Here is a 19698-nt window from a genome sequence, read left to right on the forward strand (position 1 = left end):
AGTGTGTACCTCCCTGCTTCTGAATGTAGTACATGGCCGTCATGTTGGCCGTCCGGATCAACACGACCTTGTTGCACAGATGTACCTTGAATGCCTTCATTGCCATGAAGTTTGCCATCAGCTCTAGGAGGTTGATGTGCATCTTCTTTTGCTGTGTTGTCCATAGTCCCTGCACCGTGTAGTGGAGTACATGAGCTCCCAACCCTGGAGAGATGCGTCCGTCGTTAGGATGATCTGTGGCACAGGCTCCTGGAACGGTCGTCCTTTGCAAAGGTTGTGTGGATTCCACCAATGCAGAGAGTTGTATGGCCGACCGGTTACCAACACTAGGTCTCTCAACTGTCCGTGAGCCTGAGTCCACTGATGTGCTAAGCACTCTTGAAGCGGACGCATATGTAGTCTCGCATGCGGGACTATGAAGATGCAGGAGGCCATCATGCCTATCAACTGCATGAACACTCGTGCCGGAAGCGAGTGTTGCGGTCTGAATTTCTGTATCAGCAATTGAATGCTGTTGATCCTCACTGAATTCGGCTGTGCTGTGGCTGCCAGAGTGTTTATTGTCGCGCCCAAATACTGCCGTACGTGGGCGGGCTGAAGGTGTGACTTTGGGTAATTCAGTGAGAATGCCAGATCGTGAAGAAGGTGAATGGAGTGGGACATGTTGGCGGCGCACTGCTGGGCCGACTTTGCTTGGACAAGCCAGTCGTCCAGATAAGGGTAGACGTGAACGTTTTGTCTCCTGAGGTGTGCAGCCACTGTCGCTAGGCACTTTGCTGTGTGACGGATGTAGCGGAATGTGAAAATATGCATCCTTTAGATCTAATGTGGCGAGGAAATCTCCCTGATTGAGCAACGGAAGAACCTGCTGCAGTGTTAGCATGTGAAAGTGTTCTGATAGAATGTTCTGGTTTAGGGGTCTGAGGTCCAGTATGGGTCTGAGGGACCCGTCCTTTTTCGGGATTAAGAATTACAGGGAGTATACTCCTGTGCCTCTTTCTTCCACCGGCACGAGCTCGATTGCCCCTTTTTGCAGCATGACGAGTACCTCCTGCTGCAATAAGTGCAAATGCTCTGTGGACATAGGACGGTGTTTTGGGGGTATGTTGGGTGGAGTGGATGTTAACTCCAGACAATAACCGTACTGGATAAGCTTTATGACCCACCTGTCTGTGGTGATGGATTTCCAGACCGGCAGGAACTGTTGGAGTTTCCCCCAGACCGGTGTTGTATGGTCGGGGGGCAGTGGCAAGGCGTCACTGTTTGTTGGCGGCGGAGGATCGGGAGCTGTTGTTTCCACGACCTCTGCCTTTGGCGCTGTTTACGCGATAGCCACCTCTACTTTGTTTGGTGTACGTGGTTTGCGCGCCACCCTTATTGTACTGTGTTTGTTGGGACATCTGGCCTCTGGAAACACCTCTATTGCCTGAGCGACGAAAAGAACCACCCCTGAACTGCTGCGACTGGAGAGCCCCCATAGACTTCGCAGTTTGTGTCCTTTTTGATTTTTTCTAGGGTGGTGTCCACCTCAGGTCCAAATAAGTGATCAGGGTTTACAGGCTGATTTAGGATGGTGGTCTGCATCTCCGGCTTGAACCCGGAGATTCTCAGCAAGGCCTGTCGCCGTAACATCACACTGGTATTAATGGCCCTGGCCGCAGTGTCTGCCGCGTCCAGTGCGCACTTAATAGGAGCATTGGAGATGAGTTTTCCTTCCTGTATGAGCATCTCTGCTGCCTCTTTATATTCATCTGGCAAGTGTTGTAACAGGGTCTCAAGTGTATCGTAATGTGCCCTGTCATATCTGGCTTAGAGTGCCTGAGTGTTTGAAATGCGCCAGATATTGGCCGCTTGAGCCGCCACCCTTTTCCCTGATGCTTCTAGCACTTTAGATTCTTTGTCAGGGGGAGGAGCATCACCAGTAGTTTGTGAGTTTGCCCTCTTCCGGGCATTGGAAACAACCAGAGAGTCCAACGGCAACTGGCCCTTGATGTAGGTAGGCTCCCCAGGCGCCGGCTTGTACTTCTTCTCAATTCTGGGGTTTATCACCCTGGCCCTTGTGGGCTCTTTAAAAATGTCTCCAGCATGTTTTAAGACACCCTTTAGCATTGGCAGAGTCTTTACGGTCCTCTCAGAGGTGGAAAAAGTGTCAAACAAAAAATCCACCTCAATAGGGTCAGCATGGAGCTGGACATCATGATTTTTGGCTGCCCTTTCAATAAGCGCATTAAATGCCGCTGAGTCCTCAGGCGATGTTTTCACGTTATACACCTGAGTGTCTGGGGCAGTTTGTGGATCTCCTGGGTCAGCAGCATCTGCCCATGTGTCATGTTGATCCTCAGGGTCAGTGTCGGCAGGGTAGTTGTACTCATCATAGTCACCTTCCCCAGCCTCCACATCTGAATAAGTGGGCGAGATAGGAGCAGTTTCCTGTCCACGTGGAGCTATCAGTTCGACAAGAACGGGTGAAGCCGTGGAATCCTTCTTCTTCTTTAATAGAATTGTGTAGGACTCCATAGGCTGTGCCAGGGTGATCTTTCGTTTGTAAATAGAAAGTTTACCCGTGTCGGCGTCGATGAATTGTTCCGACTGCTCCTCAAGCAGGGGTTGTCGATGCTTTGTGCCCACAACCGCAGGTGTAGGCTTTGGACCCGTGGACACCTTCATGGACGCCTCGACGACAGTCTTAGGTGCGAAGGCCTTCGGCACCACTTTTGGTGTCAGCGTAAACTGAATGGGCGCCGGCGACTTTTGAGGTTTGGTGGCAGGCTTCGGCGTGGAAGTATCCTTGGGACCGACAGCGGAAGCTTTCTCCGTAATGAGTTTCAACGATTCCGACACCTGCTTCGAGAAGGAGGCGGACGGCTGCGTCGACTCGACTGGTTCCTTCGAGCCACCGCCAGGCGCGGAGTCGAGGGTTGTATTGCTTTTGGTTTTGTCCGTCCGACGAGCAGGATCGACAACTTTTGGAGCTCCGCGTCCTTTGTTTGTGTCGGCGGCCCTTGGCGCCGATTTCTTCGGGTCGACAACCTTGACCAGTGTTTTCGGGGTCCCAGTCTTCGGCTCGACACCCTTTAGCGACCTCACCGGTTCGATTACCTTTTTAAGCTTTGTCGGCGCCGATAGTTCAGAAGACTTCGAGCCAACCAAAGCAACACGCACTTTCTGTTTCGATGGCGCCTCTAGTGCTTTCGGTTGTGTAGACAACGAAGATTTCTCGTTCGGTTTCGATTTCACCATTTGTGGCTCGTTAGAAGTGTCCGAAGCCGGGCCTGGAGGCGAGGCTGTAGAACCCTATCTCGTGATACTTTGAAGACTCTTCCAGGACAACAATGTGCAATCATCCGGACCCAACACTAGGCGGCGATCTATGCTATAGATATGAATTCAGCAGCCCACATGCCTCGAACACATGGGTACGCAAGTACTACCAAATAAATACTCCATGCGGAGGGACAGTAGCGCAAGGGGTTAGGTGTCTGTTCTTCAGAGGTACCTGGGAACAGCTCATGCTTCTAGTGAGCAGGGAGCCACGCACTAATATTATTCCTTACCTGGCGCAAAGGGAGCTGGCTTCTTCTTTCGGGCCCTTCGTAGGGCCTGCAGAGCTTCGGCCCTCTGCGCCTCGCTAACGCCCTGCTCGGATGCAGCACTGGGCTCTTGCTGCTGCTGCTCTGACTTTGCCCCTTCGTCTTGATGCTCTAAAGCTTCCTCCTCTTCCTCGAAAGTTTGCAAGGTGAGGAAGTCTGCAATGCTGCGCAGCTGAACTGGGCTCAGCTTCACTGGGATTCGCCAGAATGATTCCTGCACCAAACAGAAATGAGTGAAGAATACAAGACTAAAAGCCAGTTTAAACGAGTACGTTACTTACCTTCAGTAACGATGTATCTGATAGAGACATATTCAAATTGTAGATTCCTTACCATAGAATTTCTCTCCGGCGTCAGTCCGGAGATTTTTCATTAGCGTAAGTACCCCTGCGCATCGCCAGGTGGTGGCGGTCGGCTTTGTGTCCGTCGTCGGCATAGTGCGCACCGTAAAAGATGTTGCAGGACCGACATAGACACCGCCGGGTGCACGGATGTCAGTGCTTAACACGACTTTCCATGCCAGAAGCGCAGAGCCAAGAAAGACACTGACCACTGGTGCGTCATAACTAGGGCCCTTCAGTGAGCCCCTATCCCTAGAAATCAGATCACAGAGCGGAAAGGATGGTTGGGGCAGTAAGGAATCTACAACTAGAATAGGTCTCTACCAGATGCATCGTTACTGAAGGTACATAACTTACTCATCTGATAGAGACTTCCAATTGTAGATTCCTTACCTTAGTATAGATACCCCAGCAATACCAACCATCAAGGAGGGTCTGTGAACCAAGATCACACGAGTAAGTCCCCGAGGACCGAAAGGGCAAAGTACCCATCCCCCCGGACTTGTCTGTCCAGGCAGTAGTGTCTACTAAAAATGTGCAGAGATGCCCACGTTGATGCCTATAGTGTGCAGAGATGCCCACGTTGGCGCCTGACAGCTATCCAGGACTGGGACTCTACCTGCTAACTCAGTGGTTGCTGCTGTTGCTCTAGTAGAGTGAGCACATAACCCCACAGGGGGTTCCTTCTTTGACAATGCGTAGCACAATTTAATGCAGAGGACAACCCATCAAGAGATAATCCTTTTCTGCACTGCCCAACCTTTATTGGCACCCACACAGCCAATGAAGAGTTGATCGTCCACCTGGAATTCTTTGATCCGATCAAGATAGAAAGACAACACACGTTTTGGGTCCAGGTGGTGGAGTCTATCTTTGTCCTTGGAAGGATGCGGGGCGGGTAAAAGGTGGGCAGAGTAATGGATTGTCCCAAGTGTAAGGGCGTGACCACTTTAGGGAGAAACAAAGCACCACTTTATCTGGAGGGGCAGACAGATAGGGAGGCTTGGATGATGGAGCCAGGAGCACGCTAACTCTGCGATCAGAAGTGATGGCAATTAGGAAAGCTGCCTTAAGGGTTAGAAGCCTGAGAGGACAATTATGAAGAGGTTCGAAGAGAGCACACATAAGAAAGGTCAAGACCAATTTTAAATCCCATTGGGGCATTAGGAAACGAGCCAGTGGAAACGAGTGAGTAAGACCCTTAAGAAACCGGTTGACAATGTTAGATTTGAACAAAGAAGGTTGATCTGGAAGTCTCAGAAAGGCAGAGATAGCCGAAAGATAAACCTTAAGGGTGCCCAAAGCAGAACCCTGCTGCGCCAAAGACAATATGTACAATAGAACCTCCGAAAGAGGGGCAGAAAGGGGATCAACAGCCTTTGCTGTGCACCATGCCACAAATTTGTTCCATCTACAGGCGTATACAGTTTTACCGGAGGGAGCCTGGCTGCCAAGAAGATATAACAGACTTCTGGTGGAAGATAGAAATCTGGCAACTCCCGCCGCTCAATCTCCGTGTAAACAGGTGGAGACTTGACACGTTCAGGTGAAGAACCGTCCCCTGCTGCTGCGATAGAAGATTCTCCCGAAGAGGCAGTCTGATCAGAGGATTGATGCCCATGCTCAGTAGTTCGGAATACCAGACTCCTCGTGCCCAATCCGGAGCCACAAGAAGAACTTCAGCCTAGTCGTGCTTGATCTTCGTGAGCACTCTGGGCAGAAGTGGTACAGGCGGAAAGGCGTAGAAGAGGCTGAAGTTCCACTTGCGTCGGAAAACGACACCCAGTTAGTGTTGCCTAGGAAGCTCCAACGCGCAATACCGCTGACGTGCGTTCTCTTCGGAGGTGAACAAATTTAACCAAGGCTCACCCCACCGCTGAAAGAGATTTTGCGCCACCTCCAGATGGAGAGGCCATTCGTGATTGACCAGGCACAGACGGCTGGCTTCATCCGCTCTGGCATTCAGAGAGCCCGCCAGGTGGTGAACCACTAGGGATATGCCCTGATGTTCCAGAGGCTGAGAACCTCCTGACAAAGGATCCACGACTCCACCCGCCCTATTCGTTGCAGTACCACATGGCGGTTGCATTGTCCATGAACACCTGCACCACTTTCCCTTTGAGAGAGGGAAGGAAGGCCTTCAGGGCTAGTCTGATCGCCCGGAGCTCGAAAAGGTTGATATGGAGACCGGATTCTGTCGGAGACCAGATACCTCTGATCTCCCAGGTAGAAGCCCCACCCCAAGAGTGACACATCCGTCACCAGCGTCAGATCTTTTTGGGTAAGAGAAAAGGGATCTGCCTCTGACCCAATATTGGTTAGTTAGCCACCACTGCAGTTGCTGGGCACTTCCCTCTGAGATCTGGACGTAGTTGTAGATTCCCCTGATGCTGTGCCCACTGGAAATTCAGGTCCCAATACGGAACCCGCATATGAGATCTAGCATGATCCATCAGCAGGATGCAGGATGCCCGGAGGCCCAGTGGCCTCAGAGTCATTCTCACCGAAATCCAGGATAGAGGTTGAAACATCAGTACCATGGCCCAAATATCCCAGACTCACTGCTTGGGAGGATAGGCCTAAAACTGCACTGTGTCGAGAATCGCCCTGATGAAAGGGAGCATCTGAGAGGGAGTCAGGTGTGACTGACATTTTGATAGTGAACCCTTAGGAGTGCATGAGGTCCGCCATAGTCTTGAGGTGGGAGACAACAGCCTGGGGCAAGCCTGCCTTCAACAGCCAGTCGTGGAGATGGGGGACAACTTGTACCCCTGAGCTGCGCAGACGAGCAGCAATACCGCCATCACTTTCGTGAACACCCGAGGGGCACTGGTAAGGCCAAACGGTTAGCACAGTGAACTGAAAGTGCTTGTGGCCCACCGTGAACCATAAGTAACGTCTGTGGGCAGGAAGGACGGAGATATGGAAAAAAACGTCCTGTAAGACCAACGCTACCATCCGTTCTCCTGGGTCTAGGGCTAAAGTGAGCATTCTGAACTTCTCCTTCCAGAGGAAGAAGTTGAGGGTCCAGACGGGTAGGATAGGATGCAGACCTTTCTCCTTTTTTGGGCACTATAAAGGAGCGGGAATAACAAACACGTCATACTTCTGGCACAGGGACCCTCTCTATGGCCCCCTTGGTCAAGAGCGCTGTAACTTCCTCACGGAGAAGCACCAAATGATCCTCTGACATAAGGTTGTAGGAGGGTGGCATGGAGGGAGGTGCTCCTTTGGACTATCGGCAGAACCCACCTGCCCGTCGTGATGGGCTGCCAGCGGAGGAGGTGATGGCGAATCCTGCCTCCGATTGGCCGATGATGGGCCTGAAACGTTAGACTAGCAAGGTTTGGAGGCAGTGGCAGAGGGGGGAAAGCCCGGCTGCTGGCTCCCTGACTCACGAGGACGCTGGGTCCCACGTCCGCTGCCACGCAGAGGCTGGACAGTTGCATGACTCGGTGGCTGGGCGGGACGTGGCTGGGCACCCCTTCCGGAGCAACCATAGGGACGAAAGGAAGACTGAGGGGGAAGGATTGGAGCTGTGAGGCCCAAGGATATGGTCGTAGTTCAAGATTCCTTGAAGGGATCAAGCGCCGTTTGCCTTTTTGTCGAAAAGGCGAGTGCCATCAAAGGGCATGTCCATCAGAGTAGATTGAACATCTCCTGAAAAGATGGAAGTCCTCAACCAGGTGTAGTGTTGTAATGGTACAGACGAGGCAAACATTCTGCCCAGTGACGCGGTGCTGTCCAGTCAACAACGAATGGTGAATTTTGCCATATCTCTCCCATCCACAACTGCCTGGATAGAAAACGTCCCAGTACTCCTCCAGGCACTGAGGCAGCACCTGCGCAACCGTATCTCAAATGGTATGGGAGTATCGGCCCAAGAGGCAAGCGGAATTCACCAACCACAATAGCCAAGCTGGAGGAAGAAAACATCCTCCTCCCAAGATGGTCCAGCTTCTTGGATTTCCTATCGGCGGAGCAGAAGGGAATGTGCCTTTGGAAGTTGAGGCTTGGACAACCAAGCTCTCATGGTAAGGATGTTGCATATGAGATGCTGATTCGCCCGAGGCGGGGTGATGGCAGCAGGCAATTGTCCTGTCCACAGGAGCCCCTGTACTGGGCCTGGACAATGTGCCCAGAAGGACCTCAGTGAGGGCTTCATTAAAAGGCAAAAGAGGCATGGATGTAGAAGCCGCAGGCTGAAGCACCTCTCTCAGAAGGTTAGTCCTGACTGCCAGCGATGGGAGCTCGAGGTCAAGGACCTCAGCTGCCCTCTCACCACCATTACGTAGGATGCCTCCTCCTCCGTAGCCACGGTAGGGGGAGAAAGCAAGCTAGTGTAAGGGGAAGTGTCCTACCCACTGCACTCACCCAGGTCCATCCGTCAGTTCATGGAGTCTTCAAGTTGGTCCGTTAAATGGTCCAGGGGCCCCTCCCAGTCCTCTTCACCACCCTCCAGTACGAAATCAACACTGGACACGAACACAGGGATACAATTCCCCTCCCTCATTGGAACCATCGTCGGTCCGGCTCCGTGTCCAAGTCGGGGACGAGAATGTGGTCAACACTGACCAGGGGCACGGATGATGTCTGGAGCGTCGACTCCGGGATAAGCATTGGGGAAGGTCAAGGTGGAACGACCGACGTCGGTCTGGATCCGATAACGGATCCACAGGATCCCTTCGGAGCTGCCAGCGTCGAAGGCCTGAGGACCCCAACTGACTCTGCAGGGCCAGAAGGCACAACAGCATAGCCGACTTCCCAAACATGAGGTGCAAGGCCTCATAAAACTGTCGCAATCAGGCAGGAGACGTTCCACCTCCTGGAAAAGTGCGGAGGCGTGGAGTCACCTCAGAAAGAGGCCCTGGGGACGGAGGCCTAGAGCAACTACGCTCTGTGTCCTGCATAGCATCAGTCGACAGACGCGGTGATGTCAAAGAATGCCTATTCTTCTTCGACTTCTAACTTGTGCTTACCTGAATGTCCCTTCGTTTTTTAATAGGATAAGGAGTGTGGGCTCTACGACTGTTCATGGGACCTTCTTCTCGACCGCGAATGGGAGCAACGCGGAGCAGAGTGCCGGGCCTCCAACAGCTTTCGAGACCGTTCTCACTAAGCTTTTGGATACATGGCCCGGAACTCGAAGCACAACTTCGGTTGTGCTCCAAGCACAAGAGGCACACAAGGTGCGGATCCATCACAGACATCATCAGATGACAGGATCCGCAGGGCTTGAATCAGGTCCTACATTGGGACATCTCGCCGCACAAGGAGTCCAAGACTCAGAAACAAAAGTTGAATAAAAAGGTAGGCAAAAAATGGCTAAGGAGTAGCTCTCTCCGGATCTGTGCTTAGGCTGGCAAGAAAAAAGAAAGAAATGACAACAGCGAACCCGGACAGAGACTACGTAGTTCCTGAAAAGTCATTTACGGGACGCATGACGCTGGAGCCGACCACCTTGCAACGTGCAGGGGTATTGCTAATGAAACATTTCCAGATCCAGACTGACGCCTGGGGGAAATTCTATGGTAAGGAATTGACAACTAAAAATCTCTTTCAGATTTTCAGAATACATACATAGCCTTTAGTTCACAAAAACAACAGTTTCACGAACAGACCACAATGACGGTTACACAAAGCTTTTACAAGTTCAAGCCTCTTTGGGCACAGGTATTACTCGGGCCAAAAGTGTCCCAGGTTCATGCTTTTAAGATGAACAAAAAAAGCTACTTGTTATGTTGCACACATATAATAAAGCGGTTCTTAAAACAAACTGTACAGAAAGGTCTTGACTGACGGGATGTGTGCACTCCACACTCTAGGACAATGCATGGAAATTGGAGATCCTTTTGTAGATTTAAAGAACAAATGAATCTAGTATTGTGGCCCTGCTGTACATGCACTAAGGCATTAAGGTAATCATGTGCAGCAACACCACCTTCATTTCATTGTGTAACAGTGCTAAAGGCTCAGTAGATTCAGAGAATTAGAGAATATACAATTCAGAAGAGAGCAGAAGTCATGGCGATTTGCAAGAAAACTACATCGTCCCAGAACTCTGGGCGTGAGTCCGAAACAATACTCGCACCATCAAGTATTATCTACATAATACAAATGTGACACAACCCAACCAGCACACAATTGCCTATGTCCAGGTAAGTTATGAAGTGCTGAACTATATTTAGCCTTCCATCCTGGCCCACCCAAATACTAATACCATAGCACTCCGTGATTGGGCAGCAGACTGTAGTTCACGGAGGTTGCATAATAATCCCCTTACGTGGCGTGACCCACTTACACTCGCATAAGGCAGACCTGCTACAGGTCATGTCCATCTACTAGTGCATGTGAATAGGAGTAAACCACCACAAGCGCAGCTGACAACAGACCCATAAAGCTCAGCATTACCAGCATAGCTGACACCAGACCCTGAAGGGCAGGGCGGAGCATGAGCAAGGGAAGCAAGGTACCATAAGTCATCAGAGGACAACACAAGTCCACTGTGGGCCATACAGGGACGAAACGAAGGCACAGGACCAGAAAAGTCAGTGCACAGTGACAGAATGCCACAGATTCCCACAAGAAGATGGGAACTGAGCAGAGGACCCCAGGGGCCGAAAGAGACAAGAGTCCAGAGAAGGGATGCTGACAAATAGCATGTCAGGGCAGAGGGCATCATGCCGAAACACACAACAATGACTACCAGGAGGGTCATTGATGGAAATGACAAGAATACACGAAAACAGGTATTGTGTAGCTTGAGAACCACTCCACACAAAGGAGAGCTCAATGAAGCATAACAACAACAACCGAGAGGAAGACACAGCACCAGGTAGCCAACCAGGCAATCGTGCCCCTAGGAACAATGACCAAGGATGACTGACAAGCCGAACATGCCCAAGACAACAGTAATCGATAATGGACACACGGCTCAAGCAGGAGATCCAGACCAATTTTAGAAAATTATACATTTTATTTTATTTTAAAAACAAGATCTTCGCAATAAGGTAAGAAATGTTTTAACAAAAAATACTTTTCATTTTGAAAAACCTGCACTTCAAAACTTTTCATAAAAGTTCAATGTTATCCTAATGGGGAAAACAATATTGTGGTTAATCAGGTAAGTAATGCACTTACAATCCCAGTCTTCGGTAACCTAAAGTCAGCAAGGGCCAGGTGAATCCCAAAACTACACCACCAGCGGCACAGGGGCATCCGGGTGCAGAGGTCAAAATCAGAGTTCGCCCAAATGCTTTTCAATGGAAACTGGGGAGGCCTGGAGCCACACTGCTTGCAGGTAGGTAAATCTGTTGCAGGGGCCAGGCTTTGCAAACTCAGCATCGGGCACCCAATGCTTTATTATGGAGATTCTTCTTTGGGCAAACAGGCTGCAGGTGACGTTGCAGGAGGGAGGACCAACGACTGCATAGGTGAACCACTCAGACCCGGGCCGTGAGCGTCTGGTGCAGAGTGGGCAGGAGACGCGGATCTGCCTGGAGCTTGTTTCTTCTTGGACAGGTCAGCTGTCCACAGGAGATTGGAGTCTTTTTCAAATGCAGCAGTCCTCCCAGGGTTTTTTGAGGTCGCTGGCTGCGAGACTGGTCGCAGTTTCGCAGAAGCTGGAGACAGGCCAGTAGGACTGAGGCCAAGGCAGTCGCCGTCTTCAGTCTTCTCTGCAGGGTCGTCTTCTTGCTTCTAACGGCATCGCAGATCTAGTTTCAAGGTCTGAGTAGGCCACCTAAATCCAAAATTTAGGAGATGTTTTAGGGGAGTAGTAGGTAGGGCCAATGGGAACCTTACCTGCGGTGACTACACCCTCTATTATGCCACCTCCCTGCATGGCGGGGCATAGAGATAGCCCTGACTGGATCGGGTCTCCACATCATCAAGATGGTAGGGACAGATATTTTTCACCTTGCCTCCTTACCTTAGGGGTGGAGTTGACAGAGGTGGGCACACCTCCTGTTCTTCTGAGTTTTTCCACCCAAAGTGGGGGTATAAACTAGGGGCTGCCATCTGCTGCTTGCAGCAGAGGCTGGGGGTTGTATTACAAAAGCAGAGGGCTTTTGAAGCATCCCCCTTCGTGCACTGACCCATCCAGGAGGAGGTAGTGTGACACCTCTGCCCAGAATGTGCATTGTTTCTGGTCCCAGAGAGCAACGGCTCTGTACCCAAGGGTCCAGAAACATGTCTGGTGGTGTCTGGATGCCTACAGCTGGGTTAGAGACCACACCAGGGTTGGTAGGTTTTCAGGGGGCACCTCTGAGGTGACCTCTGGATACATGGTACAATAAATCCTACACTGGCATCAGTGTGGAATTATTGAAAGTAGTAGTTTGGTACCTAACACTCCTGTGTTCAGTGAAGCCACCATGCTGCTGTGAAACTTGAGTTGTTGAGTTTCCAGCCCATGTACTCTCTGTGGCCTCCCTGGCACTTACAATATTGAGGAATGGACCCCAATATTGTAAAGTCAATCAAGAGCCGAACAAAGCCACCTATCGGCACACAGGAACAATTATTTTTAAATCTTCCTAATCCAGTCTGGCACCTAGGGATATTTTAAAGGGGAGGATGCTGTGGTTAGAAGAATACATCAGAATAGCTACAAACTATAACCGCTTCTTGACATCTCACAATGACAATCAGATATGGGACTATAGTAACAAAGTCCATCCCCCTGCAAATCCCTCCACCATTTCTCGCTTCAATGTGTGTCTGCTCAGGACCAAAACCAAAATATCTCACAATGGACAAACCAGTGCATTATCCAGCTAAGTGGACTATGATCATAAGAAAACAGATTACTGAAAGCCATAAACTGCGTGCCCATCTCTCACACCGCTTGACCCAGAACACAGATAAGTGCTACGTCCCATAACAGAACCACAACCTCTGTAGTCATCACACAAAGCATAGAAATCCTTCCAACATAAAAGCAATAAAAAAGTCAACACCCCTTCCATCCTCACTCTCCAACCATTCTAGCAAGCAGCTATGTAGATAAGTGCCTTGGCGCCCCACAAGGGGTAGTAACAGCTATTTAAAATACAAAAACGTGGACAACCTGAGCTGGGGGTGTGGGTGGTATACCTGCTCATTTGCTGGGGTGCGAACGCCCACTGCCTTCAGCAGCTTCTGAAACTGGCGGTTTTCCATGGCATCTTCGTTCTCCTCAGTGAGCGGCACCAGGGGCACAGCCTGCGAGATGCCTGGAAATGTGAGAGAAAGACAGGAGAGTCTATACAGAGGTGCCCAAAAGACCTGAAGAACGGGACTGTTTAAATCCCTGTATTAACTTAATAATCTAGAAGATTCCGTTAAGGATTTTTTTGGGAATTTAACAAAACAGTAACTTGAAAGGAAAGCTTTTCACTCTTAAGTTGGATTCCTCTTTTAGAGTCAAAGTGGGAGCCAAGTAGGCCCAGCGGTTCATTATGTCGAGAACACTTCACCTCAAACTATTTTACCAACAGTTTAATTTGAAAGAATACAGAAGATCGTGCAGAAGCGTTGCATAAATAACAACCTTATTTTATTTAGTCCATTATTTACTATTTTACATAGAGTGGACTGCACCCAAATGATTTCCATAGCACTGTACAATCAGAATTCGAAACTGACCAGCAGAAAACAGGCTGGAGTCAACAGGCAATAGTTTACAACAAGGTCGAAAGGGTATCAGCAGCAACAATTCATAATAGAAGTGAGCACTGTATCAAAGAATTATACAGTTTGAGGTAAATACTTTACTTACCTTTGATAACACCCTTTCTGGTGGATATTCAATCTAATTGCATATTCCTCAACTTGAGACTCTTTACAGGTGAGAGATTGGAACTGGAAAACCTACACAACAGCTTTTGAATGCTGGCATATTGGCCTACATCCCAGCTCTGTCCAGGCTCCGGATATGATGGCCCAACACCCTATCCAGGCACCTCCTGTGCACTGAAATGTGTTGATTTCAATTTTTTCCCATTCCCTCAGATGCGAAGAGTTGCTGAAAAGTTGGAGTTCGTAACAGAAGTATACAAAAAAAACGTGAGACCTTATTATACCCTCAAGTCTACTTCCATGGGGAGGGCGGACAAGCCGTGAAGAATCTGTGGTTAGAGTGCTGACCAGAAAGAGTGCTAGCTAAGGTAAGTAACTGATTCTTATAGATATTTCTAAAAAGAGATTACTCATCTAGTGAGTACCTACCAAAGCAATGCCCCTAAAAGCAGGTGGATCTGAGGAGTAAACTTGCACCATGAAGTCCTGTGGGATCAAGTAGGCAAAATGAGCCTCCCTTATGAATGCATGACCAGATACCCACTCGGCTTTCTGGCAAGTGCCCAAAACCAGAACACCACTAGTTAGAGCAGCATTAGCCCTGGTATGTATGTATGTATGTGTCTTGTAAAGCGCACTGCTGCCCTGAGGCGTCGTGGCGCTGTAGACCACTGGGGAACCCGTCCTGGCTATCCCTGTGAGATGGTCCCTACTGGGTATCTCCAAGGTGAAACCAGGCATCCCCGGCGAATGTGGGGGGCCGTTGTAGAGATGAGGCAAGCTAATGCCCAGAGTTGCCAAGTGTGATCTTTGGTTAGAGTAGGCACCGAGGCGAGTATTATCGAGTCCGCTGACCCTGGTCCACGACCCTGCCGCGTCGGGAATTGAACCCTGGTCCCGGCCGTTCTCTGCTTCCGGGTCTGCCACCTCTAACCAGTGAGCCACACCACTCCACCTAACCAGTGAGCCACACCACTCCAGTATATTAAGCCTAGGGCTCCCGGTTTTCTGTTATTTATTTCTTAGGCATTTCCATTTGTATTTATCCATATTTATTTTTTGTCAACTTTATCTGTATTTATCCATATTTATTATGGGTTTTGTTAAAAAAGTAAAGCTGAAACTGGTATATTTCTACATTAATGTAACCAATGAATATGCAGTCATGCTTGAATGCCTGCCAGGTTTCAGTGATATGAACATCCGCAGAAGATCAATCAATGCACTTATATGAAAATATGCACATTTCCTTATCAGCCTTGTGCAAAGCTACTGCTGTGTAAGCATCTTAACTAAAATGTCTTTCTTTTTTTAACCCCCTTACCTATCAATCCACAGTTATTGGCCTGGTAGTCATGGAAAAGTGTATTTGAATCACTCAAAAACCACCCAATTTCTGTTATTATCCACATTTAAACATAAATACAGATTAGAAAATAAATGGTTTCTGTGTATTTATCTGTAAAAATCAGTAAAAACGGAAAACAGGGAGCCTTAATTAAGCCCCAAGGTCAATAAGAGGATCATTCTTAGCCAAGGCATCGCACAGTTGGATTCAGACGATAATCCATATTCATATGGTCTGATTCAGGACCGCCTTTCTTTCTTCACACCGGTGAATCCAACAGTATACCATTACCATGGTACTCTTTGGTCCTATCAATGTAAAAACACTGTAGGACTAATTGCTGTAGCCTCTCCTCCTCTTTGGAAGGATGAAGTGGAGAAAAGAACACAGAGTACGATGGACTGTTCCCCTTGGAAAGATGGCTGTGCCTTTCGAAGTAAGGATGTACAAGCCCTAAGTGGCAGCTTGTTATAGAAAATCCTAGTATACAGAAGTTGAACTAACAAGTTCTACAGTTCGCTAATTCAATGCGTAGAAGTGAGGCAATTAGAAACTGTCTTCAGCGTCAAAACCCTCGCACTACAACTGGGGAGAAAATCGAAGGGAGCATACAACAAGGTTAGAACCAAATGAATGACCCTCTGCAGAATAAAGAAGGGAGTGGAGAAAACATAAGTGAAAGCCTTTCTGAAAAACGTATCACACCAGCCATCTTATGAGCCACAATGGGCATCGATAGATCGATATTTTTTTTATAGATTTAGTAATGCTTAGAACCTTCAAACCGTCAACACACTCAAACTCCAATGCACTACAAGGCTCATCCCACTCCCCTCACCTCCAACATATACATGGAGCCACTGAAAGAAATAGTACAAGGTAAGAACACTTCAAAACAACAATGCGCCGGCGATAGGCAGTTGTTCCTCAGAGTGTCCAAATCTTCAAATATAACCAACAGGGTTCTTACAAAAGTTAATTGAATGGGTGGCTACCATCTTGCTTAAGTAGAATCCTAACAAGATCACACTAGTCCTTCGCCTCAAATATGATAGTCCACATGTTCAAAACAGATTTGAAGTTCTGGCCCCCTTGGGAATTTCACCTAGTATCAAGTTTCTAAAATTCAAGAGAGTCACTCTAGTCAAAAACCTGAGTTTCAATGAACATGTCAATGCACTGTTGAAAACGGCTACACCCAAGCACCACTTCTTTAAATCTTTAAAGAAAATAAAGAACTTCATTTCTCCGGAAGGCTTTAAATCTGCTCTTCAAGCCCTGGTCCTCTGGCATATAGATAGTGGCAACACCAGGGCGACACAGATCCTCAATCGCGCCTCTGAATGCCACTGTGCATGTTGCAGAAAATGCAAGAAAATCATATCATATGACCCCAATTCTAAAGAAATTGTAGTGGCTGCCTTTAATAAGCTTGTATCAGCATCAAGAGGATACGATGGGCATTCCAGGTTATCTGAAAGGAAATATACATATTACAGTGAGAAAAACTAATAAGCGGAAAAACAAGAATGACTTTAGTGGGCCTCAAAACTTAGAAGGTAACATTCAATATACAGACCTTCTCTTGCCTAGCATAAAAGAAGTCCAAAAGTTGAGTTCCGTAAAAATCAAAAAACACCTTTTCAGGCTCGATTATACTTGTCGCTCCCTGTGTACATAGACAATTTTAATTTTCATGCAGGTGCAGTGCAACCCTCTACACAACACCCTGCCTGCTCAATAAACAAATCTACTTTACTCCAGAGCAAATAATGCATTTATGCTCAATCTTTAGATTAGCTCAACAGCTAAAAAACTTGGTCATATAGAAATCAATTCATGTTTTTATTCTCCTGTTTCCCATTTCAGGTTAGTTTCTGAATTAAATACATATAACTATTTCTTTGTTGATAACAGATACGTTCTGGGTGGATTGACTGTTAATCAATTAGATATATTACAGACTGAGCATATATTCATTATTGTGCCTCTCAATATTCGGCCTAAAGATGATGCAAACAAAAGCTCAGACAATTTTATCTATAGAGATTCAACTTCAATTCTCACACCAAATTTGGCCTGTCTAAATTCATAGACTGGAAAAGCAAAAAGTAGTACAAATGATATCCACCACCTCCAATGAAAGGTAGAAGCCCCTTGGTTGGTTCGGCCTATCTCCGTGCATTAAGGTGCAGATTGGAGACATTCGGGTGCAGCACTCTGCCCTACTGTTAGGACAACAGGTCCTACCGGAGAGGCAACAAAAGTGGTGACTCTATGATCAGAGTACCAGACCCTTGGGATCCAGTCCAGGGCTATACGCCTTTTTCATCACCCATGGGATCAAAGCCTAAAGTGGAAAGGCATTCAGGAATCAGACGTCCCTTCGAAGGCAGAAGCTATCTTCCAGAGGAAAACTCTAGAACAGAAAATGCTGGGCACCAACTGTTTTTGAAGGTGGCAAAATGCCTATTTATTTATAGAGCACACAATCTCTCGAGGGTGCTCTGGCTCTGACAGGATACTAAACATGAGTGTGTTTCAGCTGTGAATAGCCATGTCATGAGGAGTTTCCTGAATTTAGATGGATAAGTCTGTCGTAAATTCAGAAGTGGGGAGTTCCTAAGAGTGACCACTTGAAAAGCAAAGGATCTGCCACCTTGGGGGACTTTCTTTAGTTTAGGGCTCTACAGTAAATGGACCAATGAAGAGCAGAGAGTTCTGGAGGGATTAGATAAAAAAAGCATGTGCTTGAAAAAAATCAGCCAAGAATCCTGAAGAGCTTTAAAGCAAGCACACAGGCATTTACAAATAATACGCTTCTGCACAGAAAGATAGTGTAAGGATCTCAAGTGCCCAGATAATTCTGCATGTCACTGTAATCCAGAAAGTAGGAGAGCAGCACAGTTCTGAATTAGTTGGAGCATGTGAAATTAATAGATTAGGCCTGAAAAAGGGCATTGTCATAATCCAAAGAAGTTCCTATTAGTGCGTGAATGATGGGAAATATTGCAGATTTTAGATTAAACAGTAGGATGTTCTTTAAAAATAATAATAATAATAACGGCAGCTGGTAGCAGATACCATATCCATATGTGGAGAAAAGAAAAAATTCTCAAAGACTATATCCAAATTTCTCACCTACTGAACAGGTGCGAACACTGAACAAAGAAACCCAGCTACCAATCAGCAGATCAGCAGGAGGAGGATCAGTATATGAGCTAACTTTTAAACAATTTAGATCAATCAAATTTGCAGCTGCGTTTAATCCTTGCACTACGTTTGCCCAAGTGATATTACTTTGAAAATCCAGTCTCAGAATGATTTTAGCGTCATCCGCATAACCCATGCAGGACAGATGAAAATATTTTTTCCAACTTTGGCAATATACCCGCCTATAGACTAGGGCTCAAAAAAGATCAGTGTGGCACTCCACAAAAGACTCTTTTGGTGATATACATTAATGGGGGCGTTATGACTGCTTGGCTTTTCAGTATAATGCGCCAGAGGCAGCCTTTTATCACATGCTATGGGAATGCCTGGATTTTCAAAAAGCTTGAAGTGGTGTGCGGACTCGTGTCGGACCTGAATATTTACCCGGGCTTCTGCCTAATAGGTAGGATGAGCAGGAACAAAAAAGAATAAATTAGAGTGCCACATGATTGATCTAGCACTGACACTATACAAATGCTGTATTGCAATGTCATAGGAGTCCTCTGAACCCCTTCAAACATCACTGTGGCTAGCAGACTTCGGGAAGTGGGATGTAGATCAAGAGGCAGCCATACATTTAGCGTGATCTGGGGCAGAGCAGGAAATCACTGCATGAGGCGCATACGTCGTCAAACTAGCTGCTCACTGGATGATAGGCCGCCCTGATTGCCGCAGTGTGGAACATTGCCTAACACATAGGAGTCCCCTTAAATCCTTTTGTGGGTGCCGCTATTTGGGAGGTTGCGAAAGGGGGCGGACCTGGACCCTGAGGGTAGTAGGCTAAATGATTCGGAGGAACTTGGGGAACGTTGATGGTTCTTATTAACGGACACTGGACTGGAGGATCAGCACGAAAAGGATCACTGGATGGATAGGGTCCTGGATTCATTAAATATGCTAATGTGAACAGGGTGTGAGGTCTACAGTTTTGTTTATTGCTATTGTTAGTATATAGTCACTTCTCGCTCCCCTAGCAAGATGTCGATTTACCGAGGGCAATGCATGGTTGTCTAACCTACTAACTTGTGAAGAGAATACCCACGCCATGCTGTATTATGGGGTGAGAGTTTATATTGTTTAATACAATACTGTTACTAACTTGCAGGTTTTTAAATTAATGGGCTGTCTGAAGTGTACTCTTCTATAGTCAAAATGTAAAAGCTTATAAAGGGATATTTGAAAGAAAGAAAAAAAAGACTGCATGGCTCCTGCCTCACCAAAACGAGTGCAACCACTCCAGTGCGACTTCCTAAATGCGGAAACCCACCAGCCTATCAGGACTGAGTGGCTAACAGTGTCCAAGAAGACAAAGAGGTCAATGAACTTAACAGCTGTAACCCCCTCCTTGGTCCAAGATGATTCTGAACTCATTTTGGACTGTGGTGAGGGCAACCTCTGTGCTGTGAGACTAACAAAAGCCAGATCA

At 47.7% G+C, this 19698-nt stretch overlaps 1 protein-coding gene across 3 annotated transcripts in view; it reads right to left on the reverse strand.

The window, feature by feature from the left end:
* Positions 1-19698, reverse strand: part of TIMELESS (timeless circadian regulator) — a 327088-nt gene that overhangs the window by 6184 nt on the left and 301206 nt on the right. For all 3 annotated transcript variants that reach the window (XM_078689100.1, XM_078689101.1, XM_078689102.1), the window contains exons 25-26: positions 13028-13146; positions 3555-3804 (exon numbers count right to left, since the gene is read on the reverse strand). In XM_078689100.1, the coding sequence (XP_078545226.1) occupies positions 3555-3804; positions 13028-13146 (369 nt within the window). The remainder of the gene's footprint in view (positions 1-3554; positions 3805-13027; positions 13147-19698) is intronic.

This window comes from Lissotriton helveticus, chromosome 1_1 (assembly GCF_964261635.1).
Source record: "Lissotriton helveticus chromosome 1_1, aLisHel1.1, whole genome shotgun sequence".
Lineage (NCBI taxonomy): Eukaryota > Metazoa > Chordata > Amphibia > Caudata > Salamandridae > Lissotriton > Lissotriton helveticus.